The sequence below is a fragment of the Helicoverpa armigera genome, chromosome 1 (genome assembly GCF_030705265.1).
Source record: "Helicoverpa armigera isolate CAAS_96S chromosome 1, ASM3070526v1, whole genome shotgun sequence".
Classification (NCBI taxonomy): domain Eukaryota; kingdom Metazoa; phylum Arthropoda; class Insecta; order Lepidoptera; family Noctuidae; genus Helicoverpa; species Helicoverpa armigera.
Window position 1 is genome coordinate 11,863,403 of NC_087120.1, and position 24,875 is coordinate 11,888,277.

Here is a 24,875-nt window from a genome sequence, read left to right on the forward strand (position 1 = left end):
CCTGCTAAATGAAATATGTACCTATAAATTAACTTTATTTCTTCGTAATAGTGCTACAAAAAGGTTTTAGCCTAGTAAGAATATAAATCCTACGAGATATTTTTTGTCCATTTTTACATAATATTTTCCCAAAATATGACTAAAATACCTAATCAAAATAAAAGTTCAGATACCTAGTTTACCTAATGTGTTATTGAACATTTTTATATTCCAATATCTTATCTTTTATATCTGAGTTTCAAAGAGGCCCAGGTAAGCCACTCTTAATGTTCTCCATATACGTAATATAAGCGCCCGGTATATTCTTTACGTACATTCAATTACTTTCATATCCCGAGCTCGCATGTTATATGGATTCATATAATCTGAGTAATCTAGACCTAGTAACACCGCAATGTATGCAGAACCTCATAACATCGTTTCACCCGCTTTTTATAACTTAATTATGTAATATGTAAAGCGTAAACTATGTAATTAGTTTTACGTAAAAAAAAACCACATTGATTCTTTTTAATTAAACGGCACAACAAAAAAAAACTATTTGCAAAAACAAAAGTATTTAATTTAATTACGTTACTGTATGCAGTATAGTTCGCAATAAAAAATATTTGTAATTGTTTAAAAAAAACCTTTATTCAACTTTTTAAAGCTAAAAGTTAAATAAAAATTCGATTAGTTTTTATCCACTGTTTCGATTGATTAAATTAATTTAATTTGAGCACGTTTCAGTAACATGCGGAATGAACGACGTACATCCCTAAATAAAAATGCTTTGACAATATTTCACAAATACTGAAATTCTGTTCGGTTTCAATTGTTTTGGCAATATCGCACAAAAATAGAAATTATAATTACTACAAAAGGTAAGGTACGTTTTGAGTACTAGCTGCCGACTGCAACTGTATGTACTGTATTTAAAAAAAATGAATTTTAAATGATTTTAGCGACTGCAGTAATGTTTTTATGTTTAGATCTTGTAATTAGTGTAGTCGCAGCTCTTGATGGGTTAGAAACCGGTGACTGAAGTCACTGCAGATGGAGTGAGTAAAGAATGAACAGAATTTAGTATGAGTATTGCCTCGTGATTATTAGTTGTCGGGGATGGGAAAATCCCTTAAAGCTAAGCGTCCCCTTGTCGGTATCGTACGCAACGGACGTATCGCACGCAACGGATCGTAGTATTATTTATATAGAAACTCATATAAATGCGTCCACCTGTCCGCATCGTACATCGACAATGCCGATACCTATGCTCCGAGAGGCAACTTTTGCGATGCCTGCCGATGTATAAAAAATACGTAATGCCGATCAGTGGACGTAGTCCGCGCGCTCGCTCTGCATCTTATCGGCCGTAGCTGCTATACCGATTTGTATGTATTTACACAAAACCGGATTTGAGATCGAATCGGCAGCAGCATGTGCAGTCACTGTCAGTTACCAACAGCGACAGCACTGCGGTCACGGCACATGAGGTCGACAGTTGCAGTCGGAAGCTAGCATTGAAAACGTACCTTAAAGCTTAATGCCCGTTTTCACCAACGAATACCCAAATTTAGGGAGCATTTACGGAACACTTAATAAGAATTTCATTTTCACCAAAGCCTAGGTGTCAATTTTAACCTAAAAATTTCACTTAAACTTGGGGGCCCGATTGATGCCTGCTTAAACAACCCCTATCATTATCATTACAGAATACAAACATATTTTGAACCGTTTCTGGCGATGGATAGTGAAATGTAACACCAAAAATACCATGTTTAAAAAGCAAAAAAAAAATTAAACGTAAACTTTTAGAAAGTTTAGAAGCTGTGGAGGTTGTGGATATGTAAAATATTAATCATTAGAAGACCACGTACCTATCTTACGTGAAAGAGCAGATGTCTGAGAAATAAGTACGATGATCATGACTTTTTTATAAGATTATAGGTTATCACTTGCTATGAATGCACTTGCTAGGTCGTGATGTCGCTGAATTATTCAAAAATAGGAAGTCCTGCATGTCCATAAATATACAGACCATAACAGATGCAAATCTGGTAATCACTGATGTAGTTTCGCGGTGGCCGGGACAACTATAGGCCTATTCAGACCTAAGCGGTATTCGCTACCGTCTACGGCAGAGAAAACCCTGTGGGTATGCGTTAATATTACTGTTGATGTTCGGGATGCATGCCGCTGCTGCCGCGCGGTATGTACTTCTACCCACAGCGGCAGTGGATATCGCTCAGGTCGCTCTAGCCGCGGTATAGTTATCGGCACGGATATTGAGCCCTGACCTTCACCTGCGCAGAAGCCATTTATTGGTTTATTGCCTTGTGTACAGTGCGCAAAGCGATCCCCACTCTTCCGCCGAGAGCTCAATATCCGTGCCGGTAACTATACTTGATACGAAATACCTGAGCGAAACCGGCGTGGTATCTACCTCTACCCACAGCGGCAGCGAATATCGCTCAGGTTTGAATAGGCCTTAAATACCAAAACTGCAGTAGATACCAATGAATCGAAAATGGTGAATATGGAGGAGCCTATCTCCTAGGTGATAGGGGATACCCTCTGGAGGTAAGAAGTAGGCTAACATTGAACATAATAAATTATGTAAATTAAAACAAAGATAGTAAACAAATATTTTAATGTTAGTCCTCATATGATGTACCAAACATTATCATCATCCTCCTGCACCAATTCAATTTGAGGTGGGCTGGGCGCAGCATGTTTTTACACGTCTTTCCAATTTCTCGCACCACCTGAAACTAAATAAATATATAATTTTAACCCCATACTTAAATCCATCAACTCATGGAGAACAAAAGTACAATGAAGCCGACAGTAAAACAAGGAACACAGTTGTACGGCAATATCTTAATACACTATATTATTATACACAGATATTATTCACATTTACCTGTAAAGGGTTCCTGTCGCATTAAAACTATTTGTGACTGGATCCAAGCTTTGTTTTTGGCTTCGTTCGTGGTCCCATCCGTTTTTTGTTTAATATTGTGTCTCTATGAGACGTCAGCAATTTCACTAGCTTGTCTTTTTCTTCTGTAAGAAAGGTTTATCCTCGTTTTCTCTTCTCTGCCAAAATAAACTTATCTATTCAACAATAATAAACCCAAAATAACCTCACTCTATGTACACATACACATCAGTCAATTTGACAAACGCGCTAATGGGTAAAAATTCACCTATAGAAAACCTCTTTACTGTTTTATTGCATAAAACATAGCGTAATGTAGTTTAAGTTAAATTAAAATAACATCACAAGAAAAAAAACTCACAGGCTTTAGTAATATATACTCGATAGACGTTTATTTCTTAAGAAGTACAGAAAAATCATTTTATCGATAAAATATCGACTTTTCATTATCGTTTGTAGAACTAGTAATCTGTCACTTACTTAAGGGATCCATGTATAAGTGTGGTGAAAATGAATTTAGGTAAGTGTCAAATTGGGAGGGGTCCTTATTAAAAGTAGCATTTAGATAGGGAAACGGTAAGAGGTTGTTGGTGAAAACGGGCATAAGAGTACAGTATAAATTATTCTTGGAAATAGAATAGCTATTTTCTTTAAATAAATTCTCGTGCCGCCAGTCATACCAGTTGCCAATTCCACTGAGTAGATCTTCTAAACAAGAATGAAAAAAATACAGACACTTTTTTCAGATACAAGAGTTTACAGAGGTTTTCTCAGAGTAAACGTCTTTGAGGGCTGAGAGTAGAATGTCTTAACCTTTTTTAAAATAAAACTGGAGCTACCATTAACTGGAAATGATGTAAACTTATTTGTATTATACGAACCGTTTTCCCGCGGTTTTACCCGTGTCCCGTGGGAAATACTACCCGTACCGGGATAAAATATAGTCGTATGTTATTTGGGAAGAGTGTAGCTTTCCAATAGTGAAATAATTTTTCAAATCGGTTCAGTAGTTTCGTCGCCTTTTGGGTACAAACAAACAAAAAATGATACCTCTTTATTATAACCTATGTAACCTATACGGTTACAAAGAGTACATAAGTGTTTTTTTTGCCACTAGATTCGCAATCCATGTCAACTGAAAATATGTCAAAGCCTTTGTAGCATATCGTCAAAAACTCTCTCTATTAGTATTAATAAAAAATTGTTTTGACAACGTTTGGAAATTTTTATCGGTACCATAAAATGTACATTTTGAATGACGTGTTATAAAAGCGTGTTCAGTTCCCAAAACATGATTTATTTGACTACGCCTAATCAATCAATCAATCATTGGATATGCTTTGACCGTACAATTTTATTCATTGGCTTTATGTCATTTATTATTTATAATTATATGGATAATAATAATTATTCTAAACTACTGTATTAATACTACGTGTTTATTATACATTGATTGAGTGATTATTATACATATTTCATCCTAAAGGTCATGGAAATACTTTTCTGTGTATGTTAAGTTTATTAAAATCGACAGTATCCATGAACGTTCAATTTTTGCAGAAATGTCTATCTATTTCTTTGACAAAGTCGGAGTTTCATAACGTAAACTTACTCCCGTGAACCACAGTGAAACGATATTTTTCCATCTAGGTTAATTTCAATACATAGTAAAATGCTTGTAAAGATTATCTAGGTGACTTAGTAAAATATGTTTTCTTAGAAATATATTTAAGAGTACAATGGGCTGAGCTGAGGCTGAGCCTAAGCGTTCGGCTGGCTGCGATGACTTTCAAATTCATTAATGTGGCTCATTTAGGCTTTCTATACCTAATTACTTGTTTAGAAATTTTCTCACTAGACGAAATAATCTCATTAATTACAGCTCAAAGTCAGAGGTTATTTGGTTAATTACTGATTCAATTACAGTTTCCAAAACTTGGATCTTTTCAATTAAGTAGGTACGTGCATAGTATATCATATCAAACAATTCGATCTACCCTACGCCACGATGCTCCCAGCTCCATGTATCCGATAGTATCGAATATAACTTAATTATAATTGTGCCCACTTTTATATGAACGGGAAACTACCGGAAACTTAATCGCCTCGCTTTTGCCTCCCCACGCATAACAATTGCGGGCTCTCTCCCCTCGCCCTCAGACATCATTATAATGTAAATTTTATTCAAAATATTTTGGAAAAATCAAGTTGAAAAAGGAATACCCCAAACACAATCAAGCTTAAAAAAGTATACCCGATGTGATCAAAAGTCTTACGTGACAATGAAACAACGAAAGGTGTGATAATCGTGCTAATATTATTAAGGCGAAAGCTTGTGAGTGTGCGTGTTTGTTAGTTCTTCACGCCTAAGTAGCTGATTGGATTTTAGTTAAACTTGTCAATATTAAGGCTTGTATTGTCAAATCAATATATTTATAAGCAACTTTAATCAGGCTGCATCAAGTATTTCCCTCGGGAAGGGTACAAAAACCGCTTGTGGAAGCTACCAATAAATAAAATTGTTCCTCTTAATTGGGTACTATTTTTCTAAATGCAACGATATAAAGTCCATGATAAAAGTTTTCCTTATTGCCGGCCACCTCCCTTAAGTGTCCCTGCTACTTTAACGAACCGAAGAAAGGACATTGTTCGTCGTCCATACATAGTTCGCCTAAGATCCAACAGGGATCTGTATTTACTCTTTGGGTTGTTGATAATGTATATATTCGATTGAACCTAAATTAAAACAACGGACACTTATGAGAATTCTAAAAAAATGAAAACAATTTCGGGTTTTGAGGTTATAATCATCAATAAATCGTCAATAAAAACATCCGGTATGTAGCAATAACTGTCAAAATGTCAATGTTGTCATCTGTCAATTATTCATCAACTGTCAGTGTCGAAATTAATGCTCGTTTCAAACAGCTCTTTCAATCGAGATTTTTGATATATTATGGCTAATTACGGTTCCAGGACATCTAATCGGACTGTGTAAGTAAAAATCATTATATATAAAGTGTTGAGAATACTGACGCTTGTCTGTTTCAAACTCTAAGAGTGCTGTTACACAGACTTGGCTGTATGAGTTATAATACCTTTGCCTATAATAAACCTCAAATGGAACCAAAAATTAATAGAACTATCAAGATGGAAGCTAAGGACGGAAGTGAATACTTTTTAAAATGTATTCGAAATTAACAAGTGTCCGTTCTATTTTATTATATGTAATGTATATTATTAATACCGCTAGTAATTATAGTAAATGTTTCATGCGTGTTGGTTCATAGGCCAGTTTTAACAATGTCCTTTCCAGTTAAGAACGTTCCGCATTTTTCGTATTTACGTCGGTTGAACGGGCATGCCTTTCAAATCATTGCACTGGTAGTACGAGACGTAAGTTGTGCTCGAAATAAAACTTGAAGAAATAAATGTTCATTTCAATGGAAGAACGAGAAGTATTTTTATAATTAGCGTATCGCTTGCCGTTCGAGCAAAAAGAAGTGTAAAAGTTGTATTTCTGCGACTCTAATTCCTTTTCTCAATAACCACAGACGCTGTGAACCTTATTAAAATAACACCACGTCTTCCCTCCTTCCCTTTGCTGCAGTGGTTTGTAATATTTTTCCCGAATGCCGAGCAAATAAAAATAACATAAAAAGAAGCTTCGTTTGCGTCGCTCAGTCGGGCGAAAACAGAAATTGACACGTCGTAGCTTATGTTTTTAATTCTTTTACTATTTCTGTAGACATTGGTCGCTGTAGGGAAAATGGTAGTCTGTTTGTCAATGTTCTATGAACCGCAATACCCACAGATATTGTTTGCACAGTCAACATAATATTGACTCAGGTACTCTCCCTTTGAACTCCCTGTCTGCTGAATTATTTACCCATGTAATTACGTTGATTAAAATCAACATACCCACGATGCCGTGTTTTTAACTAAAGATTCACATTGAAATTGGAAATATCTTATAGATTGCACTCGCTTTATGAACAACATTCATGTAAGCAGAGTGAAGCAAACGAACAAAAAATTGGTGACAAGCGCCAAATTACATACATTATGGAAGATCTGACTTTGATAATTGCGTAAACATAGCGTGGTTGTAAGTTTCAAATTAATATGCAGATACCTGCCTATGATGTGTGATGACATAAGCATGTGATTATTGACCAATCCGTTAATTAATTGATTTGTGGTACAGTCTTGGCAGCCACAAATTATTCATCGGCACTGGTCTTAGCTTACCACAAACGGAATTAGGTATTACCTAACCGTATTACGTATACTACACAATAGGTACAAATAGGTGTAAGTAAACATAGTATATTGTGATATGCATAAGTACCTTATGTTATGGGCTGTCTAAAAGTGAAAGAATTTTGAAATCGATCCGGTCTAAAGCCAGAATTGATCCTGAGATTAGTGCGGTCAAGCAGAGAAACAAATTAATCAGCTTTACGATATAAGTATTGACACCTAACGGCCCGTTCACACATGGGAGTCCGTTTTACTGGTACGTTTTTAACGGATACGTCATAAATTTATGCGCTGTTCACACATAGGCACCGTATAACGTTTAACGAATCCGTCATTACTGGATGCGATGTGTGAACAGAAAACTCGCAGTATACCGCCGCTATTCTACAAGGATGGACGCTGTCGTGTTGTATTGGTACTATCGTCGGAGAAAGAACATTCGACGTTATTGGCAGCATCCACTTATGGCCCAAAGATCTAGAGAGGGTGCTTACAGTTTGATTAAAACAAAACCTGTCGTGTCGCATCACTCCCCCTCCTAGACCCCGCACACACCGCCCGCCACGCACACAGTATCTATCCGTTAAAATTCTACGTATCCGTATATTTTTACTGTTCCGTCGTCCAGTATTCGATGACAAAACGGAATGTAATTTTTTTACGGAACGATATTTTTTACTGTATACAGAATACTGTGCCATGTGTGAAGTCACTCATTCAACTACATACGCCATCGACGAAAAAAAAACGTACACGATAAAACGGAACAGTAAAACGGAGACATGTGTGAACCGGCCGTAAGCTATGAAACAAAGTGAGTAAGTAGGTTATTTTAGTACTAAAATGGATTGCGGGCTAACCTAACATTAAATTAAAATATTAATTTGAAACTTTCAAAATGTGTTAAGTATTCAATTCATAAACTTACAGTAGCTTGGTACTTATTTAACTTGCTGAAATTATTGTTCTAAAGAAATATTTGTATACTAACTCAGACTCGGAATAATGTAAGTTGTTCTGACTTAGTTTGTAACCACATGTGGGATTTATCGTCTCCTTTACATTCCATTTTAAACCATGAACTTAATTTATTTCATATAGTTTCCGCCCGCGGCTTTCGCGGCCCGCGGCCTGCGTCAAGTTCGGATATATCGCGTTTCTAAGAGAACACTTCAAAAGTCCGGGATAAAAACTATCCTATGTTCTTTCTCAACGTCAGCTCTCTCTCTGTACCAAATTTAATTAAAATCAGTTCAGTGATTTAGACGTGAAAGCGTAACAGACAGACAGAGTTACTTTCGCATTTATAATATTAGTAGGGATTTTCCATTATGGGAAGAGAGTAAGCACATCACGGGATACCGTATTGTCTGGTAACTTATTTATTCAAAAAAATATTATATAAGTTAAAATGTTACCTTAGCAACATTCAACATTTGTCACTTAATAAAATAAGTTGACACTCAATATAAGGAAAAAGCCTAAAAATCAAGACTGCGACTTAACTACTAAGCCGGACTAAAAGATTTCTTTTAAATGTAAAAGTTATTTTTCCTCGTCTTATGTTTCTTTATTTACGGACAGTACTTAATGCTCGATTAACCCAGCATTAGGAAGTCACATAGTCAATTTCCACCAGCAAATGAACTTAATTAAAAACCAATGTACCTACATTTTTTCGAGCGTGTTTCGAATTCACGCACTAATGTACCTGTGACGGTAAAATACGCAGAAAGGACTATAATTATTTCGTTTGAAATTGCTGATCATTAATTCATTGACGATGATTGTTTAAAACCCGGCCAAGTGCGATTCGGACTCGCGCACGATGGGTTCCGTGCCATTATTTATAAAATAAGCAAAAAATCACGTTTATTGTATGGGAGTCCCCGAAATATTTATTTTAATCTAGTTCTCCGTGTTTGTTGTTATAGCGGCAACAGAAATACAACATCTGTGAAAATTTCAACTCTCTAACTATCACGGTTCATGAGGTACAGCCTGGTGACAGACGGACGGACAGAGGAGCGAAAACAATAATAGGGTCACGTTTTACTCTTTGGACACGGAACCCTAAAAACATTTGTGTGTTGGAAAAAAAAAAGAAAAGAGTACATTTAATATTTGACATGCTTATTTAGATGTTTCTCGCGATAATTTTGTCAGCATTTAGACAATCTACTTATTACGTAATATAATATTAAATATTTTTTTTTGTATTCAAGCTATTGCGAAGGTTAAATTGAAACCATAATGAAGCACCTAAAGTAACTCTCAACTATGTAAGTATAATAAATGAATATAATAATCTAGAAATAGTTAAGGCGTTACGCGTAAATCCTGATTAACCAGACAGTTTTTAATTACTCTTGTTGTTGTTAGTTATTTCAAGAAGACTATTTTTGCAGAGAAAAATAAGAAATGAACAGAGAATTACCACCTACAGATTTTATAGGCTAAGGTTATTATTACTTAAATGTAAACACTTTGTAGGTACGCACGTATATTATATTACAATGCGACAAAATATAAGGGCACCCCTTTCATAAGATCCGTTGGACTAATTTTGAACCCTAAAAGACTCCCCTTCATTCAAGCTGCCCATTGGCCGTTGACCGATATTTTTGAATGAGCCGTTCTATTTTTACATACTACAAGCCCCCCCGATGGTCATTGTTCAGCCTCAGTTATAAATACTGACTGGAAAAGACTTTGAACTCTCGTACGTATTGGCGAGTCACATTTTATTTTCGTTTTGAATTTTGTGTGTTGCTACAAAGCAATAGTCAGGGATCTTTTGAAAATCAGTGCTGTACGTAGACAAAGTCAAAGTCAACATCATTTATTGAAAGTAGGCTAATTTGATAAGAACTTTGTCACGTCTATATTTTCTAAGTACAACACCCCAAAAACGCCCCCCTTTCACTATTTCCTAGTGTATGGCTAAAAAGAAGTGATGACGAAAAAACTTCCCAGCAACATACCTGTCTGTTACAATTTTTCACTATGTTACAATAAGTTTTAACTTTGCAATAAATACGTTATTAAGATAAATATAAACAGTGCATATAACTAAATTCAATTATAATATATTTTGAGTTAACCGATGCCTAAAGGATTTCCTACGCATCAATTCCGACAATCTGACTTGAGGCCATAGGGTAACAGGATTCTATCCGCCCCGTGACAGCCACCAAAGATTATAATGACAGCTGAGAGACGGCTTAACCTGTATACTAAGACATGGAGCATTCTAGCTGTAGGTAATACCGTACTAATACAAACTTGAGCTGACCGCTCCAAATGCATTTCGACCATTGAGGGTGCGTCTACACAGTGCATGTAGCTGGAGCAAGTTAAGACGTGCAATTGTCAAATGACAGGAACACGCGGGTGGGTAATTTGCTTTGGTACATGAGCGAGTCGCTGGATCCGCAGGTTTTTCAAATGCATGTAACCTGCGCATGTGCCTCAACATGCGCAAGCTACTTCCACCGTGTAGATGCACCCTGATTTTCATTGATCTGCCGTCTAAACACGATAATCTACGTATAAGTACGTACGTTACAAATCTATTCATCATTTTTCTAGCCTAAACTGTCCCACTGCTGGGCAAAGGCATCCCAATCTCGTTTCCACACCTCTCGATCCTTAGAGTTTTCACCGTAAAAAGAACGAAAATGCTCATAATTGGCTGTCGTAAGACCAAAGAATGATCGATCGTGTCCAATCAGAAAGGACTATCAATACAACATTTCTTCGATAAAATTTAGAGAAATGTGTCTATAATAGATTTTGATCGCTTTGTTTTTCGGCTCAAAAACTATATTTTGACATTTACGCTCCTGATTTATCAATGAGTCGTAATATTTTGAGGTATATTGGTGCATACGTTTTTACTTTTATCGTATTGATTTGCACTAAATTTATTTTTTGTTCAACTGATAAAATTATGAGTAAAGAGGCAAAAATCTATTGAAATTCTGATGCGGTTAATTCATATAAGGTATTTTGCCCCAACTATTATTGGTCAGTAAGCTACCACTGTTACGTAAGCAAAATAAAACATAAATATCGAGCTACCGAAGCTGGAATTTAAAATTTAAAATCTCTATCCACAATATTTTTCAGAATGTGTACATATGTAGATAAATAATTAATTAATAGTTAATCTTTAGGTCCCCAAGATACAGGCACAGCCTAGTTTGGGGACCACAGAACTGATAAAAATGACTCTCGTAATATAGTTACAGTTTACCTTTATTGTAATCTACCTCATAACATTAAGAAGTGATTTGCGAATGTAACTGTGGATCAATAAACGAATTATTATATTATATTATATTAATTAGATATCACAAACCTAATTATCAACTGCCTACATATTTGTATCAATCCTATCCTATAAATATTTGTTTAATATTTGATCCTTCAATGATGCCTACAAAAAACTATTTATAACAAAAGAACGTTTACGAGAACGTCCCAAATACTTATGTTTTTGTATTTAAGAAAAACTTGCAATTGAAATAGGTAAATAGATCTCTAACCTAAGTAGGAAGCTATGTACATATTAAGCATTGCGACGCGCATAAACATAATTCATAAAAAAACTCGTTCTATAAAAAAGCAATAGTCGACATTTTTCACACAGAAGTGCTATTATAATTTGTGACAATGCTCTCGGGAGCGCAGAATTCGCGACGGCGGCGTGGATCGTTCCACTTTGTGATACCAACACTAATTTAATTTCAGTCACTTAGTTCGTTTCAGCCTTCTAGCGACCTCTGGTTTGCATGTTATCGCAACCCCAAGCAACCTACATACAACGTCTTGAATACGTTTTAATGCACCCCTCGGTAGATGGCGCTAAATGCACGTAAAATAATTCGTAGTTTTTTTTAGATAGATATGTTCTTTATTATGTGCACTAATTTCAATTCCAAAAACAAAATTAAATTCAAAAAGTATCACATGTTACATAAAAATGAGCTAAATATGAAAGAATCAAATTAATATCCGTGATGTTGCAACTGCGCCATCTATTTGGCAGCTTTTAACATCGTGTTAAAAATTGCAGTACACTCACTTCTTTTTAATTAAAGTACACAAATATTATCTAAAATTGCATTTTAAAATTATAGCTAGCCGTGATTAGGATGCTAGTCATGATTTATTCATCTTTTTGGGCAAACAAAAATTAAAATGTTACATCATTGACGTTTGTTGATAAAAGCGCCACCTGTACGGTGAATTGCGAATTCATAATGCGAGTTGCAACTGCATAGTCTGTCCGCCGCCCGACAGATGGCGCGCTATTAAAATTTTTCCACTGGGTGAAGGGTTAATAAAGGTATCCCTGCAAATAAATCAAAGCTTAACATTGTAAAAGCTAGACATTGAGATTATTTTATGCAATTAGTTACTCAAATGGCATTTAACATAACCTGGACATCAGTGGCGGCGTAACATCGGTTGGCACCCGGGGCGGCTACCTACTGAGCCCAAATTTTTTGAATAAATTAAAATATGTAAAGAAAAACCGCGAGCAAATTGAGCGCTTTTTTTTTCTAACTTTAAAGAATTAATTTAAGTAATAAGTCAATGTATTGTGATTTTGACACGAGCGGCAAGAACGTGGGTGGAAAAGAGAGTACTGACAGTCGGACTGTGTCACTCCTCTCCCGTGGCGATGTCTCGAGCCTGCACTGCGACTGGTAGTGAACCTAGGCTTTGCAGATTACAAATGCACCGTCCGTGGATGGTCCCTCTTGGCCGTGCCATCCTGGTCGTGCAGATATGTGCCGACCGAGATGGCACCCCCCAAGACGTGGTACCCGGGGCAACCGCCCCCTCCGCCCCTTACGCCGCTACTGCTGGACATGTACATGTTTGCAAAAAGCAAACTTGTACTGTGTTGTACTTAGAATCGAAGTAAGGAAGACCTTATGGATAGGTTTGAACGATGAATATTATGCAAACAAGTTTGTATGTACTTAGATTTGTTAAAAATACATATTATTATGTAGATAGAGGTAAAGAGGGAGCCGTAAATGTGAATTTTCAAAGATAGTTTAAAAAAGTAAAGGTACGAGATCATAATCATCGTTAAGCTTTTGCAATTTGCAAATCTTTAAAGAACGACCTACTTACCTAGCGTTGCATTTTGTTATAATTTGTATTAAATAACAGGAACTAAAGGAAGGACATAACAAAATAAAAAAAGACCAAAGCAGTCAAATTGGCGACAAGGTTTCATTGTTAAATATTTCACAAACAATGTCTTTGTTTCTTTTCATATTTTTTTACTTTTCCTAATTTGCTATTGTTAAGCTAAATCTATATCAATCTCTATATATATAAAAATGAATTGCTGTTCTTTAGTCTCGCTAAAACTCGAGAACGGCTGGGCCGATTGAGCTGGTTTTGGTTTTAAAATGTTTGTAGAGGTCCAGGGAAGGTTTAAACGATACGAAGTTTGTTGGGTCAGCTAGTCTTATATATAAAAATGAATTGCTGTTCGTTAGTCTCACTAAAACTCGAGAATGGCTGGACCGATTTGGCTTATTTTGGTTTTAAAATGTTTGTAGAGGTCTAGGGAAGGTTTAAACGATAACGAAGTTCGCGGGATCAGCTAGTCTATATAAATAAAAATGAATTGTTGTTCGTTAGTCTGATTAAAACTCGAGAACGGCTGGGCCGATTGAGCTGATTTTGGTTTTAAAATGTTTGTCGTAGTCCAGGGTAGGTCTAAACGGTGAGCAAATAAGGAAAAGGCGGTACGAGGTTCGCCGGGTCAGCTAGTTAAAAATAAAATATAAATATTGTATATGAGTTTCGACAACAAATACCTACAAATACCGCGCACCGTCAATGTGACGGCATACATATTTACATACATATAAAAGCGGCGATAAGAGTAGTAAATAACGAATTCTTCTAACTAATGTGGGTACTTTTGTTTTTATTTATGTTGAATTGAATTCTGAGTAAGTTGATACTGCGTAGTTTGTTTACCGTGAATTAGTTTTAGACCCCAGAGACCCCAGATGCAAAAGAAAAGAAAAACGACAAATCTAATACTTATTACTAGCTTCCACCCGCGGTTTCACCCGCGACACGAGATCACTGCTTACCGTAGTCAGCTAGATTGTGAAAAACTGAAAAACCTTGTGTTGCATTTTTTTTTAATTTATTAAAATAAAACGAGAACCAGGAAGGACATAACAAAATAAAAAAGAACAAAATTATACAACATTGTTTAATATAGTTAATCAAACAAAAAGATAGATTAAAATACGTAATCTAACACAGTGAATTAATTTTACGCTCCAAATGCAAAAAATATCATCATCATCTATCAAGCCTTTTCTCAACTATGTTGGGGTCGGCTTGCAGTCTAACCGGATGCAGTAGACATGGGAAAAACGTATCATTGAAAAGAAAAGATTGATATGAATCTTTTGATCACTGGGATATGTATCACTCTTTTGTATCTCTATAAGTATCCTTTCGTATCCGCGAGTGACATTGTACTGTTGCTCAGAGTGACTCACTTCGTTCAATTCAATCCAATGTATCACTAAATCAGTACGAACTAAGAGTGATAGATTCGTTTAGGATAGATAGATTCGTGTATCAGTTTATAATATTTTTAAGTTTATTTTTTTTTATTTTTAAGTTTTTATTTTTCATTTTAAATTTAAGTTTACGATTTATGTAATTGGCTGTTAAAGCCGTGTAAATCGTATAAAGAAATAAAAATAATGGTCAAACACTTATACTCAGTATCGAGAAAGTGAGACAGAACATTCTAAGTAGGGAAGTGCGAAAGAGATGTCTGGACTTTCCGATGAGAAACCGTGACGCGAGCCGCTCAACGCTGTGTGTGCGAGTGCAACACAGATACAAACGGACGACGATTGAATGAGTTGTTAAAGATACACTGATACATTCGGATTTGAACTGATACAAAGAGTGAGTGATCAGAACGGAAAGATACATATCTTTTTTATCTATCACTCCTGAGTTACCCATCTCTAGGATGCAGTTGAGTACCAGTGTTTTGCAAGGAGCGACTGTATATCTGACTTTTTCAAGCAAAACCCCTTGTCCTTGTTAAGATTGATCCGTAACGACAGCCTAGGATGTTCAATGACTTCGGGAGGTACCTGCATCGAATCGGTCGTGAGGAAGCACCCGTGTTACCACTGTGCGGACAGCCCTGAGGACACGGTGGACCACACAGTACATGTGTGCCCGCGGGAAGGACACCACCGGGTCCTCGTCGAGGCTTTAGGCGGCGGCGACCTCTCGCGTCCGGCTCTGGTTCAGGCCATGGTCTGGGGCGAGAGGGAATGGGATGCCGTCTCCTCCTTCTGCGAGGCAGTCATGCTCGAGAAGGAGGCGGCGGAACGAAAGAGAGTGCACACCTCTCATCCCGGCCGCCGCGCTGGACCAGGTAGACACCACGGGCGCCGGATGTCGCGAGATGACTTCTGGTTACCGTAGACGTGGGTCTGTGGGCGGTGAGTTCGGGTGGATCATCGTCCCTCCGTCGTTTTAGACAACGGACCCGTGTTGGCGGCGCGCGTTGTTCCACGCGCTCCTCAAGCAGATGTCAGCAACCCCAGCGGGGCCCAGCAGGGCCAAGGCTTGACAGAGCTGCTGGATTGTTCGAAAGAGTTACCGCAGCACTGTTACTTACCGTATGTAACTCTTTCGGTTACATAAAAGGCTTCGACGGAACACGACGGTTTTAAGTCAGTAAAAGTCTGACACTCCCTCACCGCTGCTAACCAACAGCGGGATGATGATTTTCGACGTCGTTAAAAAAAAAGGATGTTCAATGATAGCCGGGACCTACGGTTTAACATAGTTGGGAAAGGGTTAAACAGGCATAGGTGTTCGTATGGCACGATAAACTATAGGTTCCGGCTGTTATTTAAATCCTTGGCAGTCGTTACGGGTAGTTAAAAGGCAAGTCAGTTTACCGGTAGTCAAAAGGCCAGAAAGTCTTACCGAGGGGCGCTGGGTTGCTCGGGTAACTGGGTTGAAGAGGTCAGATATGCTCCTTGTAAGCCACTGGTACTCAGCTGCATCCAGCAAGTCTGGAAGCCAACCCCAACATTGTTGGGAAATGTGATGAGCTTAGTTTTCAGAATGATTTCAAATAAATTAAAGACTTCAAATAAAATGTAAGAAATCAATAATCATATGATTATTAGACTATTGCAATCCTCCCCACTCAGAGACATTTAATGATTACTTAAGTCACTCCTTAGTGATGGAATGTCATACAAATCCTTCATTAAGGAATGGCTTAAGTAACCATTAAATATCTCTGAGTGGGGAGGTAAGAGTCGTATTTGGAAAATGATTAGCTTGCACTTATAGTAATAGGAATGACGCGACGTAGGTATACTGTGTACGAATATAATAATTAATAATCATCACCATCATAATATCAACATCATATTATATCATCCTTTTGTCGCGATGGGTTGCACCATTTAACTAAAACGATAACCGAACCATTTTCAGTTACCAAACTAGCGATTTGACCTGACTGCAATTTCACAGCTGGTTTAGGTATGGTTATCCTTATAATTAATTGTGCAACTCACCCTGAATATTGTGAATGCGAAAGTCACTCTGTTTGTCACGCTTGCACGCCGAAACTACTGTACCGGTTTAAATGCACAAATGGATAGTAATAATTTACTCGCACGCATAGGACATGCTTAAGGTCCAAGACTATTTAAACTATTTAAGACATAAAACACACTTTTTGTTAGAATGTTCCGATATTTTGATTATTTTCAAAATGAAAAAGCTTTAGATAATTACGGACTAAAAATCAGCATTCAGAACTTCTAAATCAGAATCACATGAGATAACCCCCAAAAAGCCCACCCTTCACTACGTCCATTCTCTGTTAATTAATGACTGCTAAGTAAATCTTTCTTTTAGGCATGTACTACAAGTCATATCATTCAAGTTATTAAAACAGTAATTCACCAGACATCATCACCATCATTCTTTAAGTAGGTTTTAATTCACCTTTTTACAAGATAATATTGCTAGATACTTACATCGAAAACCATCTCATGCAGGACATAGAGTAAATAGTCAGAGATAGAACAAATAAGCCATCACAATACATTTATTTATTTAAAACACATAAATTAAAATAACAAATTAAAAAAAATATATATAAAACATTTAAAAGTAACTAATTATTTATGTTCTTACCTCGAATATACCTAAGTATGCAAGTGCACTTTTCAAATAATCAACTTCGTTTAACAAAGACTCGGACACAAGGTTAGGACTAGGACGGAAGGTTATTGAATTTTTTTATTCAACCGCGGAAATACGTGCCGTAAATCATCGAACACCGTACAACATTGTATAAACTTAGGGAAACACAACAAATAAAATGAGCTACCTCAAATAAAAGGGGTGGTATACATTACATAACCGTACATAATGTACTTTTGTACGTAAAAAATCCTTGTACTACTATTATTCGCAATCTGATTGAACCCTACCTTATTTCCTTCGCTAATGCACGACTACACTTGGTAGCTATTCACAAAGTAAAGCATATTAAACGTAGGCCCACTTATTGTAAAATAAAATAGTTTTTTGAGTTACTGCGATTATATTGCAAGGCTTTTGACAAAATGGCGATCGATAACAGGCGCGCGCAAATGCGCGGAATTTCGAAACGCATAAATTTTTTAAATCCTTTGAAATCGCGAGAATGTAGGTATCATAAATGCATTACTCTTAGTTCATTGGAAAATTCTAATCATGCATTCATAGGGACTACCAGTACCTTAAACCCACTGGATTTCATTTGAATCCACAGTCTTTGTTCGACCCTACACAAAGACAAAGGGTTTTTATCTAAATTAATAGATATATTTAGACATTTGATGCCACAGTTAAGAAGCTTTGAATATTATTGAAAACAAATATTACATAAAGGTAAGGAAAATAACTTGAGGGACACAAAGGAAGACAAAGAATTTAGTTACAGGAGGGGGAGGGGGATTCATGCATTTACAACATTTACAATATTTTTGACATAAGCGACTAAACTAAACATATTTCAGTATTTTTCTACACATTCATTTACTTAAGCAGATACAGAAATAGAGTACATAATTATATCAATATCACAATACATCTCAAAAATGTATGCTGATGCAAATAAACATAAATAACAAGCCTTAATACAAAATTAAGGCTTGTTATGTTCTTAGTTAATATCAGGCCTCTTTGTATCCACTACACATTGCAGACATAGAATAGTTGACAAAATTTTCAATTTACCTAATCTTTCACACCAAAATCGTAAATGCACCTAAGCATTTACAGCAGCCACATATTTAAACCGAAATTCATTTATTCACTCTTAAATTAATTAAGTAAAAGTTTAGGAAGTTTACCGCTGACTGCAGGTCGCCTCGACGACCGCAGGCAGACTGCCGAGGCTCGGACCCGGGAAACCAAAATGGTGGCTAGTTCTGAAAAATCAGTATTGACCTGTTACATAACTATTTTGAGTAATTAATGGGGTCAGAGTTACGTTGTTTATGCTTACCTGTTTTTTGATATTTCGTGCTGGTTTTGATGCTCACGACACTCCCAATCCTTAGAATCAAGGAAATAGGCACTTTTGTATAGTTTATATATCCCTAGGATTGAGGATTGTTTAATTGTTACATAATTAAGACTAAGTCCCGTCCGTCTGATTACGCGCGAATTCACAGCGGAGTTAAAAGTCACCGTTACCGCACCGCTGTCCTAAAAGATGCCAAGATTTAGAGATTTTCACAAGAACATTCGTAAAGGACTTCAGTCTTTGTTCCACGGTACACTAATTGATCGAGTCCTGCCAGGTATCACATAGTTCCTATTTTTTAGCGTCAATTATGTCCCAAAAGTCACAAACACCAGTCAGTTCCACAAAGTTCAACCACACACAATCATTTTCAACACAAAACACGGTTTATTGGAAAATACAGAGCCTATTTTCCTTCGCAATAACATACGCGCCCGGAAGTCTAGCTCGCTTGCAGCCCCGTGAAATCTAGACACAGATTACGCATAAATCAATGCAGCCTTATCTATGTCTGGGCACTGACAACAAACTTTTTTATGTGTTCAACTACGAATATTTTCATATACAGGCAAAAATCTTGTTTTTGTATTTTGTATATTTTGTTATTATTGTTTAAATGAAAATTCGAATTTAAATGTATGCAATTTGGGGTTTTACATCAATGTTTGGCATAGGGTTGAAATGTCCAGTGTCGCCATTACACCCGAAGGTTGCAAGCCTCCCTTGCCCTCCGCCCTCTTCCGGGTTTGATTCATCTGCAATAGATGGCGTTTGCTGTCAACTGCATACAACCCCTACTATAAATCACGGTTTCATTACAACATCGCTCGATAAAACTTGTGAAATGTACTACGTTCGCGTTACGTGGTGAGTTGTGTTACTTCAGTAGGGGACTTGTACCACAGCTTAAATATATTCTGTACTCTCTGTATCGGGATTGAACCGTTCTTTAGTTCAATTTAAACTGCATACAATTTGGTGTATCGGATCGTATTTGAAATAAAATAACTATTAGCTAGTAAATTGAACTAATATTTTCAAACACCTGAATGGTGTCGACTCATTGTTTAAACTACGACCTAGATAGGTATAAATAAAACTTATCATAATATTTTGCCCACTTTAAATATAATTTATGGACCGTTGTAGCGAGCCGTCTTCCTGAAAATATATAGTGAACGTCTACAATGTACTTAATGGTTCCTTGTCTCCTAACCTACCCTCTTAAACTTATGAATAGTAAAAAGATGTTCTTAGTCGGTTCACCATTGGCTATTTAAACATCGTATTAAAGTGAGGTGTGTCGTGTTTGAGTCACCCTCTACTTATTCACTGACCTGCAGTTATTGAATGTTTAATAGGAATCTTGTAAAGTGGAAGTTTTCTCTTTAGGTTACGGTTTTTTATGGTTATTCAATCCTAATTAGGCAGCATTGTTTTTCGAACCACTGCAACTTAGTACGTTATTTAGGCTTTTTCGATGTTAAGGTTGGTTTCCCTTCTATATACTTCTTATATAAAAAATAATATGCTACTTTTCGTTGTAATTTTATAACTCCAAAACGGAATGTTTGGTTTGGTAAAACCGTCAATCATCCAAACCAAAAGTTTAGGCTTTGTTTGAACTATTTAGTAGATGGTTTAAATGGGTAATAAAAATCGATCGAGCGGTTCTTCATTTATCACATTTTTTGTAAGAAAAATTTTGAATTTTATACGTAGCGATTGCAGATACCGCAGGCCACTAGTATGTTATAAAAAAGATAAACGTTCCTGGGTCCATTACACTCCTCGTCCGGCTTGTCGTGCTCAGATCTTAGAGTATTTGTTGAGCTATTTCGATGTTGTGGTCGTCATCTTCAGGCGGATAAACACCTTTAGCTTAGGAGTGTCAGAGATTGTTAGTTCTTCTTAGTGGTTGTTTAATACGAATCCGTTTCTCGTTTTTTTAAATGATACCATTTTTTTATTATGTTTATTTTTCATTATGACCAATGAATTCATCTTAATAAACCAATTGAATTATTTTTTACAATGTCTTAGTCCATTTCTCTTATGGCTACCGGTAGACCGTTACAATAAAATCGCAATTATTTCAATGCACTTGCAAAAAAACTACGATAAACTTAAAAAAAGTTAGTTCAATGTTATATAACGGGCCACGGTTACATCAGTTTGATATTGAAACTTACCAAATTCTTACCTTACCTTTCTTTTTTTCAGGAATAGTGTGAAAAGAAAACATTTTTTTTTACATAACATCAGCTTTAAACCAGTGAAACACTTTAAAACTAACAAGTTAAACCAAAGACTAATTTTCGTATAATTATAAAACTCCAACGACAAAACAAGCGGAATTGAAATAAACGAATGCCATACATATCTTACTGAAACCAACCCAAGGATTTAAGGAACTAAGTGTAGTGAAATTTTGAAACATTTTATGGACCAGTGCAGTGACTGTTTCGTGTTAATGACTGACTTTTTATAGACATGTGTTGTGTGTACTGTGCTGTGTGTCTGTAGTGACTGACAAACTAAAAAACAGGCTAAAAAATGTTTCATAACTAAAACCGTGTAAAAATGTACTGTGTAAGATGTGATGTGATCCTTGTGAATAAGTAAAAATGTTAAGTCGTTGGAAAAGCAAAGATAAGTCTGACAAGACATCAAAATCAAGTTCAGGTGGCAAGAAGAAAAGAAAAGGCCGGGAAAATGGTAAGCATTTGTTTCTCATATTGGACTAGGTATTTCCTCCTGTATTTATTTAGGTAATAATATTAAAAGAGCCAACGACTGCCAGACCTTCGTTATTTTATAAAGGCTGAATTTTTGTGTGTTATCTACAGTAGGTATGAAAGGAAGACTATTATGAAGTTTGACTGACGGTTGCTCTGGACCATTTTTTATATGACAACAATCGTTGATTTCATACACTAGAAAAGACATAGGACTTCCAAATCTGTTTGAAGGTTATCTCGTATCTTTTCCCTCGTATGAAATCAACAATTGCTGTCATAGAAAAAGTGGTATATATTGATATCATCTTAAATATAAACTAAGACATAACGGTTAAAACTTTAAGTTGAGAAAGGTTAGGTTATTTTTAAATATCTTCAAAAGCAACCGTCATTCAAACTTTGTAGCAGTCTATCGTTTATACCAACTGTAAGGCAGAAGCACACACAAAGTTCAATATAACGGAAAAACGAGCCTTTATAAAATAACAAAGGTCTGGCAATCGCTGGCTCTCGATCTATTATGTTACTCTTTTTCGTTTAAAGAACTGATGGATTTTTATTTTGATACATAGGTAGCCTAGAGCCAGGGGAGGGATACTTTAAATCCGACAGTTGAAGTAGTTTTGTCTAGATGGGGATTGAACCATGGGGAATAGTTAGTTGAAAATAATCCCTTTTTAATAACTGAATGCATACCATGGGGTTGGCATGGTTGAAGCGTTTAAAATAAAAAATAAAATCACATTTGAAGGGTGCAGACCACTCAGTGTTGCTAGGCAGCAGTAAGCCTAGTCATCCAGCCATTGGCTTTGTTTTGACTTTACGAAATATTTTATTTAGGTATTCGATGGGTGATTTTAAGGGTCAAATTGAGATCGTTAGGCCCTCTTTAAATGCAGACGGTGCCGCGTAGCCGGGGTAGAGAGCTTTCACAAGACACGATGATCGTACGTTTAAGGTGCATACACACGTGCAAATAGCTTGAAAATGTTGAGGCACATGCACAATTAAGTAACATGCATTTTAAAAACGTAGGGGTCCAGTGGCTCGCGCATACAAAATACCCACACGTGTGCTTTTGTCACTTGTCACTTGCGCATGTTAACTTGCTCCAACTACATGCACCCTTACTTTCACAAACTTTTTATTTTAAATGTGCAATGAATACTTGCATGTAAAGAGGGCGTTAGAGAAAGGTGTTGACTTGTTTGCGTAGTCTACACTTTGCTACGGCATGAGCGTAGCAGCGCTACGCGTGCTACGAACGAAGCTGTATATAGCTGTATTTCACGAAAATAATATAGTAACTAATTACTAGCAAGTAGGTATTATCTCTTTGGGCTTTCATAGTACTTGAGCAGCTTAGCAAGCAACTATTTAAATGCTGATGTCTAAACCAATTATATTTAGGCTGAAATTTGTCTGAAATTGTATTAGTTCCTAAATTTTTTTTTAGGTAAAATGTAGGGGACACAACTTGTTTTAATTCTAGATTGTTTTAGAACGTTTTTACTATGCCTATCTAATAATTAACACCCATAAACCCTGTTATGCCACCTGATATCGTACTATAATTTCACCGTCACAAGCGCCATCCATTTCAACTTTATAGAACTAACAGGGCCACGAGAGAGCTTTAAAACTATACAAAATGTAAACATCCGCTTCACGTTTCATGCAGTTAATAAATATAGGGTTCGCTAATAGATGGCGTTGCTAGACTAACTATAAAGGGGTTGTGAGAAATTGGTACAAAAACAGACAAAATGCGAACTGGCTTCTAAAAAGCTTGCAAAGTCTTTTCAAAAGGTCGATTGAACTAGACTCAAAAAATAATACTTTAAAAAACTAAAAAACACGCTAGTCATGTATGTATTGTCATCAGAACACAGAGCGTGTGCAAATTTTTGGTCCTTATCGAAGACCGGGAAGTGGGTCAAATTAAGATTCCAAGATTTTATTACATACATACACATCCGAGCAAAAAAATGGAATCGCCCCCTTGCGCTATAGAATTACAACGATTTCCAATGATACAATATTTACAGTTAAATGTTTATGGTCTCGTTTAAACGCCTATATTTCTAGCTTTAAATTAAGGGTAGAAACAAAAAATCATTTGAGCTGAAAATGGCGCTAGTAGAGGAATGGTAGGGAATACCGCAAGAAACAGTTAAAAACTCATCAAGTCTAAGTGAAGCTAATATGAGCGTGTCAAAAAGAGTACTTTCGTTGCAATAATATTTAATGCCAGATCGGCAGACAGGAGTTACTTTCGTATTTGAGCATTATAGTAAAGATTCATAGCATTGTACTTTAATTATGTAGATAGAAAAAAAGTTATAGAAGATGTCCAGTACTCATTTATTTATGCTACTACGGTATATATACCTTCTTCCAAATGAAGTCGGTTAAAACAATTATATTCTAAACAAATTAGCTTCAAGATTAGAAGAAGTCGTGGAGGCCTAGTGGGTAAAGAACCAACCTCTCGAGTATGAGGTTGTGGGTTTGATTTCAGTTCAGGCAAGTACCAATGCAACTTTTCTAAGTTTGTATGTACTTTCTAAGTATATCTTAGACACCAATGACTGTGTTTCGGATGACACGTTAAACTGTAGGTCCCGGCTGTCATTGAACATCCTTGACAGTCGTTACGGGTAGTCAGAAGCCAGTAACCAAGGGGTATTGGGTTGCCCGGTAACTCTCTCACTCTAAGATATACTTAGAAAGTACATACAAACTTAGAAAAGTTGCATTGGCCTGACCTGGAATCGAACCCGCGCCCTCATACTCGAGAGGTTGGTTCTTTACCCACTAGGCCACCACGACTTGACGATAAAAAGGCTGTATAAGTAAAAAAGTAAAAGTAAGATTAGCTCAGCTTAGTCTTTTCCAATATTATCTATAATGTTAATAGGATTAGTACTAAGTAAACAAGAGATTAATATTGTTTTTGTTATGATTTTGCAAAGAACAGTTTCGTAGGATTAAGACTTACCCACACTCTGCTCACTACAGGCTAAAAGAGTTTTGAGAGGAAAATATTTTTTTAAGATAATCGTGAAAAGACCGACTAAAATCGGTCTGATACCAGCCAAATACCTACCTGATCGTTGTCATGTGTGTTTTTTTCTTACCATAAGTGTACGGTGCGCAAAGCGATCCCCACTCTTCCGCCGAGCGCTCAATATCCGTGCCGATGATTATACTACCATTTATCTTCATACTGATTTATGACAAAACAAAGTATCGTCTGACTGAAAACTTTAATTGACATCAAGATTTGTAATGCAGACTATCGGGTCAGCTGTCG

General features: G+C 36.4%; 1 protein-coding gene and 1 long non-coding RNA gene across 21 annotated transcripts in view; one reads left to right on the forward strand and one right to left on the reverse strand.

Annotated features, from left to right (window-relative positions):
• LOC110376632 (coiled-coil domain-containing protein AGAP005037) overlaps positions 1–24,875 on the forward strand; it is a 283,012-nt gene that overhangs the window by 135,508 nt on the left and 122,629 nt on the right. For 7 of the 20 annotated variants that reach the window (XM_049837647.2, XM_049837633.2, XM_049837663.2 and 4 more), the window contains exon 2: positions 21,042–21,536. The exons of the other annotated variants lie outside the window; for them this stretch is intronic. In XM_049837647.2, coding sequence (XP_049693604.1) covers positions 21,446–21,536 — 91 coding nt within the window. In that variant the 5' untranslated portion in view covers positions 21,042–21,445. The remainder of the gene's footprint in view (positions 1–21,041; positions 21,537–24,875) is intronic. 20 annotated transcript variants of the gene reach the window in all.
• LOC135117639 (uncharacterized) lies at positions 2,615–3,299 on the reverse strand. The gene is made up of 3 exons (XR_010277023.1): positions 3,282–3,299; positions 2,903–3,045; positions 2,615–2,750 (listed from the first exon to the last, which is right to left on the reverse strand). It is a non-coding gene; the product is annotated as an uncharacterized LOC135117639 (long non-coding RNA).